The following is a 19,694-nucleotide window of genomic DNA, read 5'->3' on the forward strand; positions in this document are numbered from 1 at the left end:
GGCACAAATATAAAATATCACCATAAGCAAGTGGGGCGTTTGTCCATTGTACTTCAGTATAACTTGCCCAACATAATGATACAGTATATATATCTAACAGTAGCCGTAGCCACAGGCGCAAGTTCATCGGACCTTCAAAATGAAACACGACTATTAGATTTCAGTAGTAGTTAGTTCTACTGCCAGCAGCAGATTGCAATTTCAATCCGTGATTGAATAATTCCAGGTAGCAGGTATACGCGATATAGAAGTAGCAGGTAGCTTTGATGAAACTCTTGCAATTATAGAGCAACATCCAGATATAGAGTCGACGTGGGTTATAGGTGGAGGTGGAATTTATAAGGTAACCTACTAATTAAAAAAATATTTTCAGCACACTTGCCCAAAAAATGCATTAACAAAACCTGTATGCATGGTTCGAAATTATTTTTATTTAGTCAAATACTGACCACTGCAACGCAGATTTAATGTCATATTTACAAGAAATGTGGCTCAAATGAAGCAATCGGTAAGAAAATACAACATTTATTTGCGTCATAACTATTTAAGGCTCCTTGTTATGTAATATAAAGTCAGTTATATTTAACCATATAGCGCAGTGGTTAGTGACTGTGACTACTTAGCTACAAGGTCGAATCCCGGTTGGTCTATACGTTCCTATGATGAATTAATGTAGGTATTTTATATTTTATTTTGTATCCTAGTCACGACGTGGACGATTTATATTCTCATTCTATTAAATATATCTTTGCCTCGCTATAGTACAATATTATTTAAAAAAATATAGAAAGGAGAGAAAGACACTTATTAGCCCTATCACTAGGCGTTGCGTAGAGACGTCGGATCATTGCATGCTTCTACCGCACCCATTACGAGAAGTGTTCCGGAAGACCGGTCTTTTCTTGGAAGGGGGCTTCCTAATTCTCCCTAGAGATGTATCCGATGAACACCTCATAGGGAATTTCTCGTCTCCCTTACCCCCTTGCTCCGCGGGTTCAGTGATCAAAGAGGTGGCCCCGCTAGATTTCGTGTCCACAAGCAATCTGCGAGCACTAGAACTTAGCCATCAAGCTGAATGCTCTGCCGTGTTAGGGAAGATTAAAAGGAGAGAAGTGGTTAAGAAGAGTGATTTGATATACTTGAGTCCAATACTCGGAGGACATGGATTAATCTTTAGAATAGAAAATAATTCGTTAGTCCCGTATGTGGGACACATGGAAATTGTATCTAGAATCTATGTGTCGTGTAACAGTTCCAGAACATGTACGGTGTTATTCAACAAGCCAGGGTGGGAGGGCAACTTCACACTCAACACCACTCTGTGTCGCAAACCTAGCACTCTACTACATCTCCAGGGGATCAGATGCGTCTGGGCAAGTGGGATCGGGTTCGGTGTGAAAGGGCTATACTTCCCTCACCGGTCCTTTGTCCAATTATGAGATGATGAATACACGGCAGCATTAGACCAAGAAGAAATCTATCGACCCCCAACCTCCACTCCAGATATAGACACAGACATTCTAAGAGAATTAGAAGAGGAAACAGGCACTATATCGCGAGAGAGTTGGTGGTCTCAGACCCTTAATTATCTTTATCACATTGGGGGATTGATTTTTGCAGCCGCATTATTCTTCGTCTTCTGCTCTCTTTTGCGACAATTTTCCCCTATGGGTTGTCTTCAATCCAGCCTGTTGTTATTCCAATGCGGACGCTTCAGGTCGGTGGGCTCTCTCTATGGGAGCAGCAACCGCAAAATCCGTCTCTTCAGTCGTCTCTCACGATTACAGAGGGAGAGCCGGCTGCCCCGATAATTTTGCTCGTTACTTCCCTCCCCTCCATTGCTTTTTGACTACGTTATTATAATATGTTCATTCGTGGTATCTGCGTGAGTAAACACCGCTATGACCGCACTATGTAACAACGGGCACAAATATAAAATATCACCATAAGCAAGTGGGGCGTTTGTCCATTGTACTTCAGTATAACTTGCCCAACATAATGATACAGTATATATATCTAACAGTAGCCGTAGCCACAGGCGCAAGTTCATTGGACCTTCAAAATGAAACAGGACTATTAGATTTCAGTAGTAGTTAGTTCTACTGCCAGCAGCAGATTGCAATTTCAATCCGTGATTGAATAATTCCAGGTAGCAGGTATACGCGATATAGAAGTAGCAGGTAGCTTTGATGAAACTCTTGCAATTATAGAGGAACATCCAGATATAGAGTCGACGTGGGTGATAGGTGGAGGTGGAATTTATAAGGTAACCTACTAATTAAAAAAATATTTTCAGCACACTTGCCCAAAAAATGCATTAACAAAACCTGTATGCATGGTTCGAAATTATTATTTTTTTAGTCAAATACTGACGACCACTGCAACGCAGATTTAATGTCATATTGACAAGAAATGTGGCTCAAATGAAGCAATCGGTAAGAAAATACAACATTTATTTACGTCATAACTATTTAAGGCTCCTTGTTATGTTATGTAATATAAAGTCAGTTATATTTAACCATATAGCGCAGTGGTTAGTGACTGTGACTACTTAGCTACAAGGTCGAATCCCGGTTGGTCTATACGTTCCTATGATGAATTAATGTAGGTATTTTATATTTTATTTTGTATCCTAGTCACGACGTGGACGATTTATATTCTCATTCTATTAAATATATCTTTGCCTCGCTATAGTACAATATTATTTTAAAAAATATAGAAAAGAGAGAAAGACACTTATTAGCCCCATCACTAGGCGTTGCGTAGAGACGTCGGATCATTGCATGCTTCTACCGCACCGATTACGGGAAGTGTTCCGGAAGACCGGTCTTTTCTTGGAAGGGGGCTTCCTAATTCTCCCTAGAGATGTATCCGATGAACACCTCATAGGGAATTTCTAGTCTCCCTTACCACCTTGCTCCGCGGGTTCAGTGATCAAAGAGGTGTCCCCGCTAGATTTTGTGTCCACAAGCAATCTGCGAGCACTAGAACTTAGCCATCAAGCTGAATGCTCTGCCGTGTTAGGGAAGATTAAAAGGAGAGAAGTGTTTAAGAAGAGTGATTTGATATACTTGAGTCCAATACTCGGAGGACATGGATTAATCTTTAGAATAGAAAATAATTCGTTAGTCCCGTATGTGGGACACATGGAAATTGTATCTAGAATCTATGTGTCGTGTAACAGTTCCAGAACATGTACGGTGTTATTCAACAAGCCAGGGTGGGAGGGCAACTTCACACTCAACACCACTCTGTGTCGCAAACCTAGCACTCTACTACATCTCCAGGGGGTCAGATGCGTCTGGGCAAGTGGGATCGGGTTCGGTGTGAAAGGGCTATACTTCCCTCACCGGTCCTTTGTCCAATTATGGGATGATGAATACACGGCAGCATTAGACCAAGAAGAAATCTATCGACCCCCAACCTCCACTCCAGATATAGACACAGACATTCTAAGAGAATTAGAAGAGGAAACAGGCACTATATCGCGAGAGAGTTGGTGGTCTCAGACCCTTAATTATCTTTATCACATTGGGGGATTGATTTTTGCAGCCGCATTATTCTTCGTCTTCTGCTCTCTTTTGCGACAATTTTCCCCTATGGGTTGTCTTCAATCCAGCCTGTTGTTATTCCAATGCGGACGCTTCAGGTCGGTGGGCTCTCTCTATGGGAGCAGCAACCGCAAAATCCGTCTCTTCAGTCGTCTCTCACGATTACAGAGGGAGAGCCGGCTGCCCCGATAATTTTGCTCGTTACTTCCCTCCCCTCCATTGCTTTTTGACTACGTTATTATAATATGTTCATTCGTGGTATCTGCGTGAGTAAACACCGCTATCACCGCACTATGTAACAACGGGCACAAATATAAAATATCACCATAAGCAAGTGGGGCGTTTGTCCATTGTACTTCAGTATAACTTGCCCAACATAATGATACAGTATATATATCTAACAGTAGCCGTAGCCACAGGCGCAAGTTCATCGGACCTTCAAAATGAAACACGACTATTAGATTTCAGTAGTAGTTAGTTCTACTGCCAGCAGCAGATTGCAATTTCAATCCGTGATTGAATAATTCCAGGTAGCAGGTATACGCGATATAGAAGTAGCAGGTAGCTTTGATGAAACTCTTGCAATTATAGAGCAACATCCAGATATAGAGTCGACGTGGGTTATAGGTGGAGGTGGAATTTATAAGGTAACCTACTAATTAAAAAAATATTTTCAGCACACTTGCCCAAAAAATGCATTAACAAAACCTGTATGCATGGTTCGAAATTATTTTTATTTAGTCAAATACTGACCACTGCAACGCAGATTTAATGTCATATTTACAAGAAATGTGGCTCAAATGAAGCAATCGGTAAGAAAATACAACATTTATTTGCGTCATAACTATTTAAGGCTCCTTGTTATGTAATATAAAGTCAGTTATATTTAACCATATAGCGCAGTGGTTAGTGACTGTGACTACTTAGCTACAAGGTCGAATCCCGGTTGGTCTATACGTTCCTATGATGAATTAATGTAGGTATTTTATATTTTATTTTGTATCCTAGTCACGACGTGGACGATTTATATTCTCATTCTATTAAATATATCTTTGCCTCGCTATAGTACAATATTATTTAAAAAAATATAGAAAGGAGAGAAAGACACTTATTAGCCCTATCACTAGGCGTTGCGTAGAGACGTCGGATCATTGCATGCTTCTACCGCACCCATTACGAGAAGTGTTCCGGAAGACCGGTCTTTTCTTGGAAGGGGGCTTCCTAATTCTCCCTAGAGATGTATCCGATGAACACCTCATAGGGAATTTCTCGTCTCCCTTACCCCCTTGCTCCGCGGGTTCAGTGATCAAAGAGGTGTCCCCGCTAGATTTCGTGTCCACAAGCAATCTGCGAGCACTAGAACTTAGCCATCAAGCTGAATGCTCTGCCGTGTTAGGGAAGATTAAAAGGAGAGAAGTGGTTAAGAAGAGTGATTTGATATACTTGAGTCCAATACTCGGAGGACATGGATTAATCTTTAGAATAGAAAATAATTCGTTAGTCCCGTATGTGGGACACATGGAAATTGTATCTAGAATCTATGTGTCGTGTAACAGTTCCAGAACATGTACGGTGTTATTCAACAAGCCAGGGTGGGAGGGCAACTTCACACTCAACACCACTCTGTGTCGCAAACCTAGCACTCTACTACATCTCCAGGGGATCAGATGCGTCTGGGCAAGTGGGATCGGGTTCGGTGTGAAAGGGCTATACTTCCCTCACCGGTCCTTTGTCCAATTATGAGATGATGAATACACGGCAGCATTAGACCAAGAAGAAATCTATCGACCCCCAACCTCCACTCCAGATATAGACACAGACATTCTAAGAGAATTAGAAGAGGAAACAGGCACTATATCGCGAGAGAGTTGGTGGTCTCAGACCCTTAATTATCTTTATCACATTGGGGGATTGATTTTTGCAGCCGCATTATTCTTCGTCTTCTGCTCTCTTTTGCGACAATTTTCCCCTATGGGTTGTCTTCAATCCAGCCTGTTGTTATTCCAATGCGGACGCTTCAGGTCGGTGGGCTCTCTCTATGGGAGCAGCAACCGCAAAATCCGTCTCTTCAGTCGTCTCTCACGATTACAGAGGGAGAGCCGGCTGCCCCGATAATTTTGCTCGTTACTTCCCTCCCCTCCATTGCTTTTTGACTACGTTATTATAATATGTTCATTCGTGGTATCTGCGTGAGTAAACACCGCTATGACCGCACTATGTAACAACGGGCACAAATATAAAATATCACCATAAGCAAGTGGGGCGTTTGTCCATTGTACTTCAGTATAACTTGCCCAACATAATGATACAGTATATATATCTAACAGTAGCCGTAGCCACAGGCGCAAGTTCATTGGACCTTCAAAATGAAACAGGACTATTAGATTTCAGTAGTAGTTAGTTCTACTGCCAGCAGCAGATTGCAATTTCAATCCGTGATTGAATAATTCCAGGTAGCAGGTATACGCGATATAGAAGTAGCAGGTAGCTTTGATGAAACTCTTGCAATTATAGAGGAACATCCAGATATAGAGTCGACGTGGGTGATAGGTGGAGGTGGAATTTATAAGGTAACCTACTAATTAAAAAAATATTTTCAGCACACTTGCCCAAAAAATGCATTAACAAAACCTGTATGCATGGTTCGAAATTATTATTTTTTTAGTCAAATACTGACGACCACTGCAACGCAGATTTAATGTCATATTGACAAGAAATGTGGCTCAAATGAAGCAATCGGTAAGAAAATACAACATTTATTTACGTCATAACTATTTAAGGCTCCTTGTTATGTTATGTAATATAAAGTCAGTTATATTTAACCATATAGCGCAGTGGTTAGTGACTGTGACTACTTAGCTACAAGGTCGAATCCCGGTTGGTCTATACGTTCCTATGATGAATTAATGTAGGTATTTTATATTTTATTTTGTATCCTAGTCACGACGTGGACGATTTATATTCTCATTCTATTAAATATATCTTTGCCTCGCTATAGTACAATATTATTTTAAAAAATATAGAAAAGAGAGAAAGACACTTATTAGCCCCATCACTAGGCGTTGCGTAGAGACGTCGGATCATTGCATGCTTCTACCGCACCGATTACGGGAAGTGTTCCGGAAGACCGGTCTTTTCTTGGAAGGGGGCTTCCTAATTCTCCCTAGAGATGTATCCGATGAACACCTCATAGGGAATTTCTAGTCTCCCTTACCACCTTGCTCCGCGGGTTCAGTGATCAAAGAGGTGTCCCCGCTAGATTTTGTGTCCACAAGCAATCTGCGAGCACTAGAACTTAGCCATCAAGCTGAATGCTCTGCCGTGTTAGGGAAGATTAAAAGGAGAGAAGTGTTTAAGAAGAGTGATTTGATATACTTGAGTCCAATACTCGGAGGACATGGATTAATCTTTAGAATAGAAAATAATTCGTTAGTCCCGTATGTGGGACACATGGAAATTGTATCTAGAATCTATGTGTCGTGTAACAGTTCCAGAACATGTACGGTGTTATTCAACAAGCCAGGGTGGGAGGGCAACTTCACACTCAACACCACTCTGTGTCGCAAACCTAGCACTCTACTACATCTCCAGGGGGTCAGATGCGTCTGGGCAAGTGGGATCGGGTTCGGTGTGAAAGGGCTATACTTCCCTCACCGGTCCTTTGTCCAATTATGGGATGATGAATACACGGCAGCATTAGACCAAGAAGAAATCTATCGACCCCCAACCTCCACTCCAGATATAGACACAGACATTCTAAGAGAATTAGAAGAGGAAACAGGCACTATATCGCGAGAGAGTTGGTGGTCTCAGACCCTTAATTATCTTTATCACATTGGGGGATTGATTTTTGCAGCCGCATTATTCTTCGTCTTCTGCTCTCTTTTGCGACAATTTTCCCCTATGGGTTGTCTTCAATCCAGCCTGTTGTTATTCCAATGCGGACGCTTCAGGTCGGTGGGCTCTCTCTATGGGAGCAGCAACCGCAAAATCCGTCTCTTCAGTCGTCTCTCACGATTACAGAGGGAGAGCCGGCTGCCCCGATAATTTTGCTCGTTACTTCCCTCCCCTCCATTGCTTTTTGACTACGTTATTATAATATGTTCATTCGTGGTATCTGCGTGAGTAAACACCGCTATGACCGCACTATGTAACAACGGGCACAAATATAAAATATCACCATAAGCAAGTGGGGCGTTTGTCCATTGTACTTCAGTATAACTTGCCCAACATAATGATACAGTATATATATCTAACAGTAGCCGTAGCCACAGGCGCAAGTTCATCGGACCTTCAAAATGAAACACGACTATTAGATTTCAGTAGTAGTTAGTTCTACTGCCAGCAGCAGATTGCAATTTCAATCCGTGATTGAATAATTCCAGGTAGCAGGTATACGCGATATAGAAGTAGCAGGTAGCTTTGATGAAACTCTTGCAATTATAGAGCAACATCCAGATATAGAGTCGACGTGGGTTATAGGTGGAGGTGGAATTTATAAGGTAACCTACTAATTAAAAAAATATTTTCAGCACACTTGCCCAAAAAATGCATTAACAAAACCTGTATGCATGGTTCGAAATTATTTTTTTTTAGTCAAATACTGACCACTGCAACGCAGATTTAATGTCATATTGACAAGAAATGTGGCTCAAATGAAGCAATCGGTAAGAAAATACAACATTTATTTGCGTCATAACTATTTAAGGCTCCTTGTTATGTAATATAAAGTCAGTTATATTTAACCATATAGCGCAGTGGTTAGTGACTGTGACTACTTAGCTACAAGGTCGAATCCCGGTTGGTCTATACGTTCCTATGATGAATTAATGTAGGTATTTTATATTTTATTTTGTATCCTAGTCACGACGTGGACGATTTATATTCTCATTCTATTAAATATATCTTTGCCTCGCTATAGTACAATATTATTTAAAAAAATATAGAAAGGAGAGAAAGACACTTATTAGCCCTATCACTAGGCGTTGCGTAGAGACGTCGGATCATTGCATGCTTCTACCGCACCCATTACGAGAAGTGTTCCGGAAGACCGGTCTTTTCTTGGAAGGGGGCTTCCTAATTCTCCCTAGAGATGTATCCGATGAACACCTCATAGGGAATTTCTCGTCTCCCTTACCCCCTTGCTCCGCGGGTTCAGTGATCAAAGAGGTGTCCCCGCTAGATTTCGTGTCCACAAGCAATCTGCGAGCACTAGAACTTAGCCATCAAGCTGAATGCTCTGCCGTGTTAGGGAAGATTAAAAGGAGAGAAGTGGTTAAGAAGAGTGATTTGATATACTTGAGTCCAATACTCGGAGGACATGGATTAATCTTTAGAATAGAAAATAATTCGTTAGTCCCGTATGTGGGACACATGGAAATTGTATCTAGAATCTATGTGTCGTGTAACAGTTCCAGAACATGTACGGTGTTATTCAACAAGCCAGGGTGGGAGGGCAACTTCACACTCAACACCACTCTGTGTCGCAAACCTAGCACTCTACTACATCTCCAGGGGATCAGATGCGTCTGGGCAAGTGGGATCGGGTTCGGTGTGAAAGGGCTATACTTCCCTCACCGGTCCTTTGTCCAATTATGAGATGATGAATACACGGCAGCATTAGACCAAGAAGAAATCTATCGACCCCCAACCTCCACTCCAGATATAGACACAGACATTCTAAGAGAATTAGAAGAGGAAACAGGCACTATATCGCGAGAGAGTTGGTGGTCTCAGACCCTTAATTATCTTTATCACATTGGGGGATTGATTTTTGCAGCCGCATTATTCTTCGTCTTCTGCTCTCTTTTGCGACAATTTTCCCCTATGGGTTGTCTTCAATCCAGCCTGTTGTTATTCCAATGCGGACGCTTCAGGTCGGTGGGCTCTCTCTATGGGAGCAGCAACCGCAAAATCCGTCTCTTCAAGGCCTACGCAGACCGGGACGGCAAGGCAAGGGATTTTAATTTTTACTAATGGACATTCAACCGTACTGGTACAGAAATACGACATAAATTGCTATGCTTTAAAATGATGCCGTGGCATTGAAAGGGATTTTATCGCAACACGCGCCACAGGCTCCCGTGGCGGGATGCCGTGGCATACTGCGGTAGGCAACGGCATGCCACGGACTCCGGCGCTCGTAGTGATATACTGCGGGGTGCGGCGGCGGGAGTAGAGAAGCGGGGAATGCACACCAATATTGACCATCCATTTGCGCCCGCGTCTTTGACGACTGTGCTACGTGATTTTTTCGGAGACCAGTTTTTTACGTTTTTTATTCCAACATGGAGGAAAAATTAATAACTTTAGTTCAAGACTATGATTATTTATATAATATGTCATCAAAACATTATATGAACACTCAAATGAAGAACAATGCGTGGAAAAGAATTGGAATAGAAATGAATAAAACAGGTAAGTAAATATTTTTGCACTATAATTATATTTTAAGATTTAACACAGTATTAATGTCTATTTACAATATCGTTTTGCCATGGAATAGAGCCCTCATCAGACCTAAAGTAATCTTTAAACATCTCCCGTACTGTCATACCATCTAATGCATTGTTCATATTATTATCGTTTTCTAAATTAATGCTTACACTTGCTATATTTTGGCTTTCTGTGCTTGTACCACCTATGATGAAATTGTGTAAGCAAGTACATGCTAAAATGATATTATCAACATATTTTGGTTGAACCTGAATTCCTTTTTGACATAATTCGAAACGTTCTTGAAGTATACCAAATGCATTTTCGACGATACGCCTGGCTCTACTCAAACGATAATTGTATATTTTCATTGCTTCATCTGTCAATCGATCGCCACTAAATGGTCTCATAATGTTTGTGGTTAACGGAAAAGCCTCGTCTGCTACAAAAACATACGGCAACTCAAGATCTGTCCTCGGTAAACGTTTTTTTGGGGGAATATCGAGGGCATTAGAAGTCAATTTTTTTCCAAATATTGAGTTTTGCATTATACCTCCATCACTATTTCGTCCATATGATCCTACATCTGCAATCACAAATTTATAATTTGCATCCACAACCGCTAGTAGTACGATACTGAAAAACTTTTTATAGTTTATGTAGAGACTTCCACTATTGCGAGGTGCTTTTATCTTGAAATGTTTACCATCTATTGCACCGATGCAGTTCGGGAAATTCCATTTTTCATCAAATTCCATCGCGATTCGCGTCCATTTTTCCCTTGTTGGTTTTGGCATAACACTAGGTCTTAGGGCATTCCAAATGACTCGGCAAGTTTCATGTACGATAGAGCGCACTGTACTAAACCCCATGCGATAGCTGTAACCTAGAGACTTGAAGCTACTTCCCGTGATCAAAAATCTGAAAGATAATATAATTAGGGGTAAGTGAGGCAGAGTGAAAGACAGGGCACAGTTAAACAAAGTCAATTAAATAATACAGTTTACGTATTTATATATAATTATGAATTCCTCATGATATTTTTCCGTCACCGTAATGCCAGTGGTAATTTCTACTTAGAAAAAGATTAGCTCAATATAATCCCATAAACACAGCTGGTGCTAACCTAGTCACTATCTAAGGCCTTTTCCCATTACCTACTTATTCTGTTTCTATACCATTTTACCTGCTTATGTTTTGTTTTAGGTGAAGAATGCCAGAAAATATGGGGTAATATACGTAATAATTTTAGGAAAGCTCTGAATAACAGAAAAACAAAGAGTGGTGACCCGTACACAAAGCGACGCCCTATCAAGTTTGAAAAAGAGCTGGAGTTTTTGAAAAAATTCATTCAGCACAGAAAACAAACCTCGAATCTGGACTCCTCTTCAGAGGATACGCAGACTTCTTTCGCAGAATCCGCTGTCAATGATAATGATGAACGTTCAGTTTCGCGAATGACCAATGATTCACACCATTCCTTAATAAGACCAGAACCTACAACAACTGCTGAAATACTAAATAAATACATTGAATCGAAAAAGGAGGTGGACCCCATTGATTCGTTCTTTCAAACAATGGCTGCCACAGTAAAAAAACTACCAGAAAGAGTGCAGGTCCAAATAAAGAGACAAATATTTAATGTGGTAACTGACGCCGAATTAAAATACATAGAGGGAACTCCAGCTCCAACATCTGAAGATGTCTCTAGCTATGAAACCACCTCAGGCTCTGGTTATGAAGCTGCTTCGGGGTCTGGCTATGGAACTGCCTCAGGCTCTGGTTATGAAGCTGTTTCACGGTCTGTTTATGGTACCGCCTCTGGCCCTGGCTATGAAGCTGCTTCAGGGTCTGGCTACAAAACTGCAGTTTGTGAATACGAAACTAATCTAAACTAGTAGGTACTCTAAATTAAGTAAAAACAAATAAAGATCCAGGGATTATCAGTGAGAAGGTTTATCAGTGCAAAAACTTGAAAATCGTTATTATGTGTCTACAATACATGATTGTACTTGGCAAAAAATATTGTTTTTTTTTTTTTAATTTAATAAAAGAAGAAAAAATAAAACTTATACAATCATTTAACTACCCACCTCAAACACAAGGATAATCTCTGATCGGCTTCAATGGGGTTGCGAAAATTGGTCCTCTGTTTTTCGATATATGGTCGACATATATTCAACAGTGCTTGAAATTTCTCATAATCCATTCTATGATAGTCATAAAATTTTTGCACGTCGTATTTTAAATCATTAAATAAATTATTGAATTCACCCTTTGATTCCCTTTCTTTCCATAAATTATCAACCCAAAATCTTCTTCTATCCCTATTATTAGCCTGTGCACCTTCTTCTTCATCTGCAATAATCGATATCAACACCAAATCCCAATCTACCATTTTAAAACTGAGGCACACCAACACTCGATCAAACGCAACTGAAGACTAAAAGTGTATCAGGCAGCAGGAGTCGCTGAGGCGTGCTTTGTCGTGCCGCGGCACGCCGTGGCATGCCGTGGCAAAGTGCTGGAATGCCGCGGTATCTAAGCGGCCAGTGTGCGCTGACTCACGGCAAAATCCCTTGCCTTGCCGTCCCGGTCTGCGTAGGCCTTTAGTCGTCTCTCACGATTACAGAGGGAGAGCCGGCTGCCCCGATAATTTTGCTCGTTACTTCCCTCCCCTCCATTGCTTTTTGACTACGTTATTATAATATGTTCATTCGTGGTATCTGCGTGAGTAAACACCGCTATGACCGCACTATGTAACAACGGGCACAAATATAAAATATCACCATCAGCAAGTGGGGCGTTCGTCCATTGTACTTCAGTATAACTTGCCCAACATAATGATACAGTATATATATCTAACAGTAGCCGTAGCCACAGACGCAAGTTTGATGTGCATTGGCGCAGTGAACTACATCGGACCTTCAAAATGAAACACAACGACTTTTAGATTTCAGTAGTAGTTAGTTCTACTGCTAGCAGCAGATTGCAATTTCAATCCGTGATTGAATAATTCCGGGTAGCAGGTATACGCGATGTGGAAGTAGCAGGTAGCTTTGATGAAACTCTTGCAATTATAGAGGAACATCCATATATAGAGTCGACGTGGGTGATTGGGAGAGGTGAAATTTATAAGGTAACCTACTAATAAAAAAAATATTTTCAGCACACTTGCCCAAAATATGCATTAACAAAACTTTGTTCGAAATTAATAAATTATTCACCATACTACGTAACGTGCGGTAAAATTGATCTCACCTAAGTTAATAATTTAGTGCGCTTTTGCAGCATTTTATTTCCATTACATACATTCCTATATGTATGTATACGAGTTCCAGATAATAAATAATCTGGATGATCGAACTTGACATATTAGCAGAAGTGCGAAATTTCATCATTTCCTCACAGTTGGTTTCACGATAAAAGGTTTTACGCCTATGTCTGGTATGAGGTCTCTTTCTATTACATCAATCGCTTCCATAATTGCTATTACAGTTAACCAGTTATTCTATGTAACTTTGTGGGAATACAAAGTAGAAAAAGTCAATAACTTGGTACTATCTAAGCTTTAGGTGTCGCTATGTTTAATATAGATTGTGACAATTCTATATGGGCGTCAGTTGCCGCCGCTCTTTGTACAGATGACGTCGAGTCTATCTGATCGTCCACTGCCACTACTTTTTGTAAAAGTGCCATTGGAGCTATCTCAGCATCAGGTGTAACTGCTCTTTGCATAAATGATGATAATGTTGTTTAAACATCGGGTGTCGTTGCTCTTTGGATAGATGGTGCTATTTGGATATAAGGTGTTACTGCTCTTTGTACATTTGATGCCGATGCTATCTGAATGTAAGGTGATCTCACGATCCAGTGGCTGCATACGATGCGATGTATGTGGTGGTAGGTATATCAGCACTAACCCATTCTGCCGACATAGCAGATAGCAAGCAAGACATGGCTTTCGTGATTGTCTAACACGAGTAGAATAGGTTCTTCAACAGTTGGTTTTGCACATGAGATAAAATGATGTAACCAATCTATGAATAGGTTTTCTTCATTGATCTAACCCGAATCCCTAACTGCTGCTACCATATCAGAATCAGAATCAGAAAATCTTTATTCAATAAAACCTCGAGGATCACATTGAATCGTCACAAAATAAATTATTCTAATATACAAAAATAAAAAGTTGTATCCATAATTATACTATTGTACTATATCATACAAAAACTAGTCATAGCTCTACACCGGTTTACAAGAACCCAAGGTATTGTCAAGCTGTCATTGCGAGATGGAGCGACATCTGGCCAGACTATCTTGGCATTTATAAAATCATCTATTCTATAATAGGCTTCCTTAATTAATTGTTTTTCAATACAAGATTTGAAATGACGAATTGATAGCTCTGTCACTTTTGATGGGGGTTTGTTATAGAAACGCACAGAGCTTCCCATGAAAGAATCGTTAAATTTTTGTAGTCGGTATCTTGGAATCAACAATTCATTCTTGTATCTTGTATTAATGTTATGTATATCATTTCTTTTCAGCAGGTTACCTTTGTTTCTATGCGTGTACAATAAATTTTCATAAATATATTGGGAAGTTACTGTTAAAATATTTATATCTTTAAAACGGTTACGCAATGAGTCGCGAGGTTTCATATTATATATGCCACGAATTGCCCTCTTCTGTAAAACAAAGATTGTTTGGATATCTGCCGAATTACCCCATAGCAGAATGCCATACGTCATAACTCTATGAAAGCAGGTAAAGTACACAAGTCTAGCCGTCGATTCGTTAGTTAGTTGTCTGATTGTTCGATCCGCATACGCTGCTGAGGCAAGTCTACCTGCAAGTGATTCTATTTGGGGGCACCATTTTAGTTTTGAATCAATGTGGAGCCCCAGAAATACTGTAAAATCTACAAGACTAAGTGACTCCTCCTTGAGTTTAATATTAGTAGGAAATTGTTTCACATTTTGCATAGTAAATTTAATGCATTTTGTTTTATCGGCATTTAGCAGAAGATTATTCATGTTAAACAAATTTAATATACATGAAAGTGATTTGTTTACATCATCAAAGTTTCTTTCGATCATCCACTTTGAAAATTAAGGAAGTGTCATCAGCAAAAAGGACTATGTCACACAAATTGGTAGCGTTATATGGTAGATCATTGAAAAACCTTTATAATAAAACTGTACTGCTGCAAACAGATCTTTGTACTCATGTAGCTATACCAACTTTGGCATTGCACTCGTATTTCACCTACTATTTTTATAAAATTTCAGAAACAGGCAGAAAGAGGAGATTGCTCTCCACTCCGATGGAGGCAAGAAACAAAAAATATTGATGGCTAGTGAAAAAGAACGTTACGTAAAGAAAAAGGGAATAAGGGAAGAAAAATTTTAAAAAAGCATATGAAACTCTTGAAACAGAAACACTTTTAAACGGAATGAACGTATGTAGAGTCGGCCACCCACTCAACCTATGGTTTCTCACATATTTAACATCACGCAGTTACGGGGAGAAGGTGGGTGACATGCTCAGTGACGAGGTTCCACTTTGGTGTGGAGTACCACAAGGCTCCGGATGTGGCCCAATCTGCTATTTGGTAAATATAATTCTGTTACTGCCTGATTTAATTAGAGTTAAATGTATCAGCCACTCATTGCACTTATGCGCGGAAAAAGCTGCTGAACTATAAACTATAAACCCCACACGCACAAATATCATGTCTTTTTATAAATATTGTAAGTCCGTTATTAGATATAAGTCCTACAAAATAGTATTATTATAACCTAATTTAAGTTCTGTGGATTTCGTGATATTTTAAATAAATAAATAAACTATTACCAAGGCAACGAGTTTTTTGTAAGATAAATAATTGGTTCTCATACAGCCCTAAACGGTTAGACTTGAAATTTTTATGGGACCATAAATAATAACAAAGATCCTAAAAAAATTCAAGGAATGAGTGGACCCTGCTGCCATGCACGCTATCAAGCTACGAGGGGTGGCTGATATAAAATCTACTTTGTTAAAGAAAGTTTTGAAAATCGAACTGGCCACTGCAAAATCATATTCTATATTTATTCCTTTTTCAAAATTATGACGCTTATTTTTTTTCGCTTGCTTTTGTTTTTTTGGCGCGGCTTTGATTTCACCATGTCGAAAGAAAATTGTAAAATGATGAAATTTGAGCATCGAGCAGTGATTAAATTCCTAAGTAAAGAAGGAAATACGCCTACGCAGATCAGAGAGCGCATGTTAAAGGTGTTTGGTGATTCAAGTCCTTCTGAATTCGTCATAAAGTTTTGGTCGAAGCAATTTAAACATGGCCGTGAGAGCCTGTGAGACGACCCACGTAGTGGAAGGCCAATTTCTGCTGTTACCGCAGATAATGTTGAAAAGGTGAAGAACCTGATTCTTGCAGATCGGCGAATCAAGCAGTGGGAGATAGCCAGAGATGTGGGCATTAGCAAGGAACGAGTTCATGAAATTATTCACGAACATTTGGGCATGTCCAAGGTGAGCGCGCGTTGGGTCCCTAGAATGTTGACCCCCTTTGACAAACAAAGGCAAGTAGAATGTTGTCAGGCATTTCTAGACCTGGTCAAAGGTAAAGAAGAAGAGACTATCTCTCGAATTGTGACCTGTGATGAAACTTGGATTCGCCAGTGGGATCCGGAAAGCAAACAAGAGTCAATGCAATGGAAATTTAAAGGAGAAAAGCCGCCAAGGAAGTTCAAGGTTCGGCCGTCGGCTGGAAAACTAATGGCCACCGTATTTTGGGATGTCCAAGGGATTTTGATGATAGATTATTTGCCTAAAAATACAACAATGAATGCTGAATATTATGCAAACTTGCTTGACCAGCTTCGTGAACAAATCAAAGAAAAGCGGAGAGGCAAACTCAGCAAAGGTGTTCTGATTTTACAAGACAATGCTCCTGTACACACAGCCTTAACGGCGAGGTCAGCCCTGAGCGAAATATGCGGTATTCTAAAGGAGGATTTTGAAGCTATGGAACAAAAAGAAAGACAAGAATTTGGTAAGTATTTATTTTATATTGTAATGGAGACATTGTTTTTTATTTTAAATAGCTTCATTCTGCCAAGAAACTGACCCAGATTCGGACACGAAATAGTTTTCGAATTCCGTTCGAACTGAATTTGCAGTTCGACCACCTCGTAGCGTTTCATCATCAGGTAGGCTATTGAAATGAAATGCTTCAGATTCGGATGTGTTGCCATCCTTTAAGCCCTCTTTTTCTCTTATAAAGTTGTGTAGAACGGTACATGCCTTAACTATCCATATAGCTGTTGTTTTGTTGACGTCTAGAGGCCGGTGGAATACTCTCCACTTATTAGCAAGAATACCAAATGCACATTCAACGTATCGTCTAGCTCTGGTCAAACGATAGTTATATATTCGCTTATTTACGTCTAAATGCGTCCCGCTAAATGGCCTCATTAAATTTTCGTGTAAACCGAAACCTTCATCGCCGATTATGACGTAGGGAACTCTCGTTTCTGAGCCTGTTATTAATGGGCAAGGTTCTGGTATTTGTAAACTGCCATCTAGCATCATTTTCCAAAATGTCGACTCCTTGAATATTGATGAATCGCATTCTTTTCCATACGACCCAATACTAACATATAGAAAACGATAGTCAGAGTCTACGATCGCTAATAATATGATGGAAAAAAAGTCTTTGTAATTTAGGTACATTGAGCCACTTTTTGCTGGTTTTCGAAGTCTGATGTGTTTACCGTCCACTGCTCCTAAACAGTGGGGAAAATTTGCTTTTGTGTCGAATCCATTTGATATATGCTCCCATTCACTCACTGTTGTAGGAAGTCGCATAAACTCGTCATTCAAGTTGTTCCATATGCATCGTGTAACTTCCTTAATAATGTTGCTTATAGTTGACACACCGACACGAAAGACGTAATGAAGTTCTTGAAATGTACACCCAGACGCTGCATACCTAAAAAAAATAAATTAATCAATCAATCAAATTAAACTGAACTGAACTAAATTATAAAATTACCTAATTAAAATAAATTGATTTAAACATTAGTAATACTTTTTTGCTTCCCATTATTTACTGACCGATTAGTTCTTGCACTGTCAATTTGACTTATCCACTGACCAATATGGTAATTAATTACTGACAAGTCTATTCTACCTTCTTATTCGCCTTTCACTTACTAAGCTATTGACAACCATCTTGTATTATTATTTACTTGCTTCAGGAAAATATGTTATAAAAAAATGGAATTCGACTAGAGATGCCTGGATACGAACATTGAGTGAGAAAAAGAAATTGAAGAAATCTGGAGCTGCTGCCTCAAATACCAAGCCTTACAAATATCACAATCAAATGTTATTTTTGAAAAAAGTTGTCACCCCAGGTGATACACACGAGAACGTCCCTGCTAATGACAACATCACGGAAACAGTAGAAAGTAATAAAGACAACGAAGATGAACCTGATCAGATTACGGAACAAAGTGGTAGTGACAGACAAAAGGAAAGACAAAATTTAGCCCCGCCGCAACGCAAGGCAATCAAAAGAAATGTGAATGAAGTAGACGCCAAAATGATTGAATACATGAATGATCAGTTAAAAAAAAGTAAAAATGAGTTTGAAGATCCCAATTTATCGTTCTTCAAAGGTATTTTGCCGCAACTGGCTTCACTTAATGGCGATCAAATTTTAGAATTTCAGTCTGGAGTGATAAACCTTTTACAAAATATTAAAAGTAGAAGATATGGTCAGTCAAACTACGAGTGGCCTCCATATTCACAAAGTTCTAGCACTCCTCACTACCACACCCAAGGTTATTTTAGTAGGCCACATCATCTTGACTCTACACCATCAGTAGAAGGTTCGCCATCAGTAGAATCTACATTCAGCCAGGAGTCAGACTTGCCAGATCTGTCTATGTTTTGAAATAAATCTTCATTTTTGTAAACCTTTTTGTCATTTTAAATTTTAATTGATAATAACAAAAATTAAAGTTCTTACCTTAAAAATATCGCTAGTTTTACTTCAGGGCACAAGCTTTTCCTCCAGTTTGTGTCTTTCTTTTTTAAATCCTTTTCTAATCGTTTAAGAAGGTCATCAAAAGTAGACGTCGTCATTCGGAAATAAGTAAAAAATTTAGATTCGTCTTCTTTCAGCTGACGCACAACAGCACCACGACAAAATCTTTGCCTTAATAGTGGATGTATCCAATAACGCCGGGGCTTCCTCCGCCGCAGACGACGATAGTACCAATACAACACGACAACGTCCATTCTCGTAGAAAGTAGGCGATACACTGAAGAACGAAAGTCCAGTAGCGTCGGATCTGTTAAAATCGGTCCTGTAAATGCTGTGTGAATATTACCTCCAGTAGCGTCGGATCTGTTAAAATCGGTCCTGTAAATGCTGTGTGAATATTACCTCCAGTAACGACGGATCAGTTAAAAAGGATCCTGTAAAACGGATGTTCTATGTGTACGCGCCCTTATAGTCCAGATCTGGCTCCCTGTGACTATTTCTTATTCAAAGATTTAAAGAAAAAATTGAGGGGTCGCAGATTTTCGACGGACGAAGAAATGAAGGAGGCTGTGACTGACCATTTTGACGAGCAAAATAAAAATTACTATTATAACGGCATGATGTCACTTATTTGCAAATGTCATAAGTGT

The 19,694-nt window shown here is 39.7% G+C and overlaps 2 protein-coding genes across 3 annotated transcripts; one reads left to right on the forward strand and one right to left on the reverse strand.

Annotated features, from left to right (window-relative positions):
- Positions 1 to 9,973: 9,973 nt before the first annotated feature.
- Positions 9,974 to 12,597, reverse strand: LOC126973608 (uncharacterized). Of its 2 annotated transcripts, XM_050820946.1 has the most exons (3): positions 12,080 to 12,597; positions 10,693 to 10,907; positions 9,974 to 10,572 (listed from the first exon to the last, which is right to left on the reverse strand). In XM_050820946.1, exons 1-3 carry the CDS (start codon positions 12,382 to 12,384, stop codon positions 10,019 to 10,021), a joined length of 1,074 nt encoding a protein of 357 aa, XP_050676903.1. In that variant the 5' UTR covers positions 12,385 to 12,597; the 3' UTR covers positions 9,974 to 10,018. The 2 variants fall into 2 exon arrangements, with proteins under 2 accessions (XP_050676903.1, XP_050676902.1); XM_050820945.1 differs by having other exon boundaries at positions 9,974 to 10,907.
- A 2,149-nt stretch (positions 12,598 to 14,746) lies between these two features.
- Positions 14,747 to 19,036, forward strand: LOC126973542 (uncharacterized). Its single transcript, XM_050820884.1, has 3 exons — positions 14,747 to 14,756; positions 16,954 to 17,043; positions 18,251 to 19,036. Exons 1-3 carry the CDS (start codon positions 14,747 to 14,749, stop codon positions 18,949 to 18,951), a joined length of 801 nt encoding a protein of 266 aa, XP_050676841.1. The 3' UTR covers positions 18,952 to 19,036.
- Positions 19,037 to 19,694: the final 658 nt, after the last annotated feature.

This window comes from Leptidea sinapis, chromosome 29, assembly GCF_905404315.1.
Source record: "Leptidea sinapis chromosome 29, ilLepSina1.1, whole genome shotgun sequence".
Lineage (NCBI taxonomy): Eukaryota > Metazoa > Arthropoda > Insecta > Lepidoptera > Pieridae > Leptidea > Leptidea sinapis.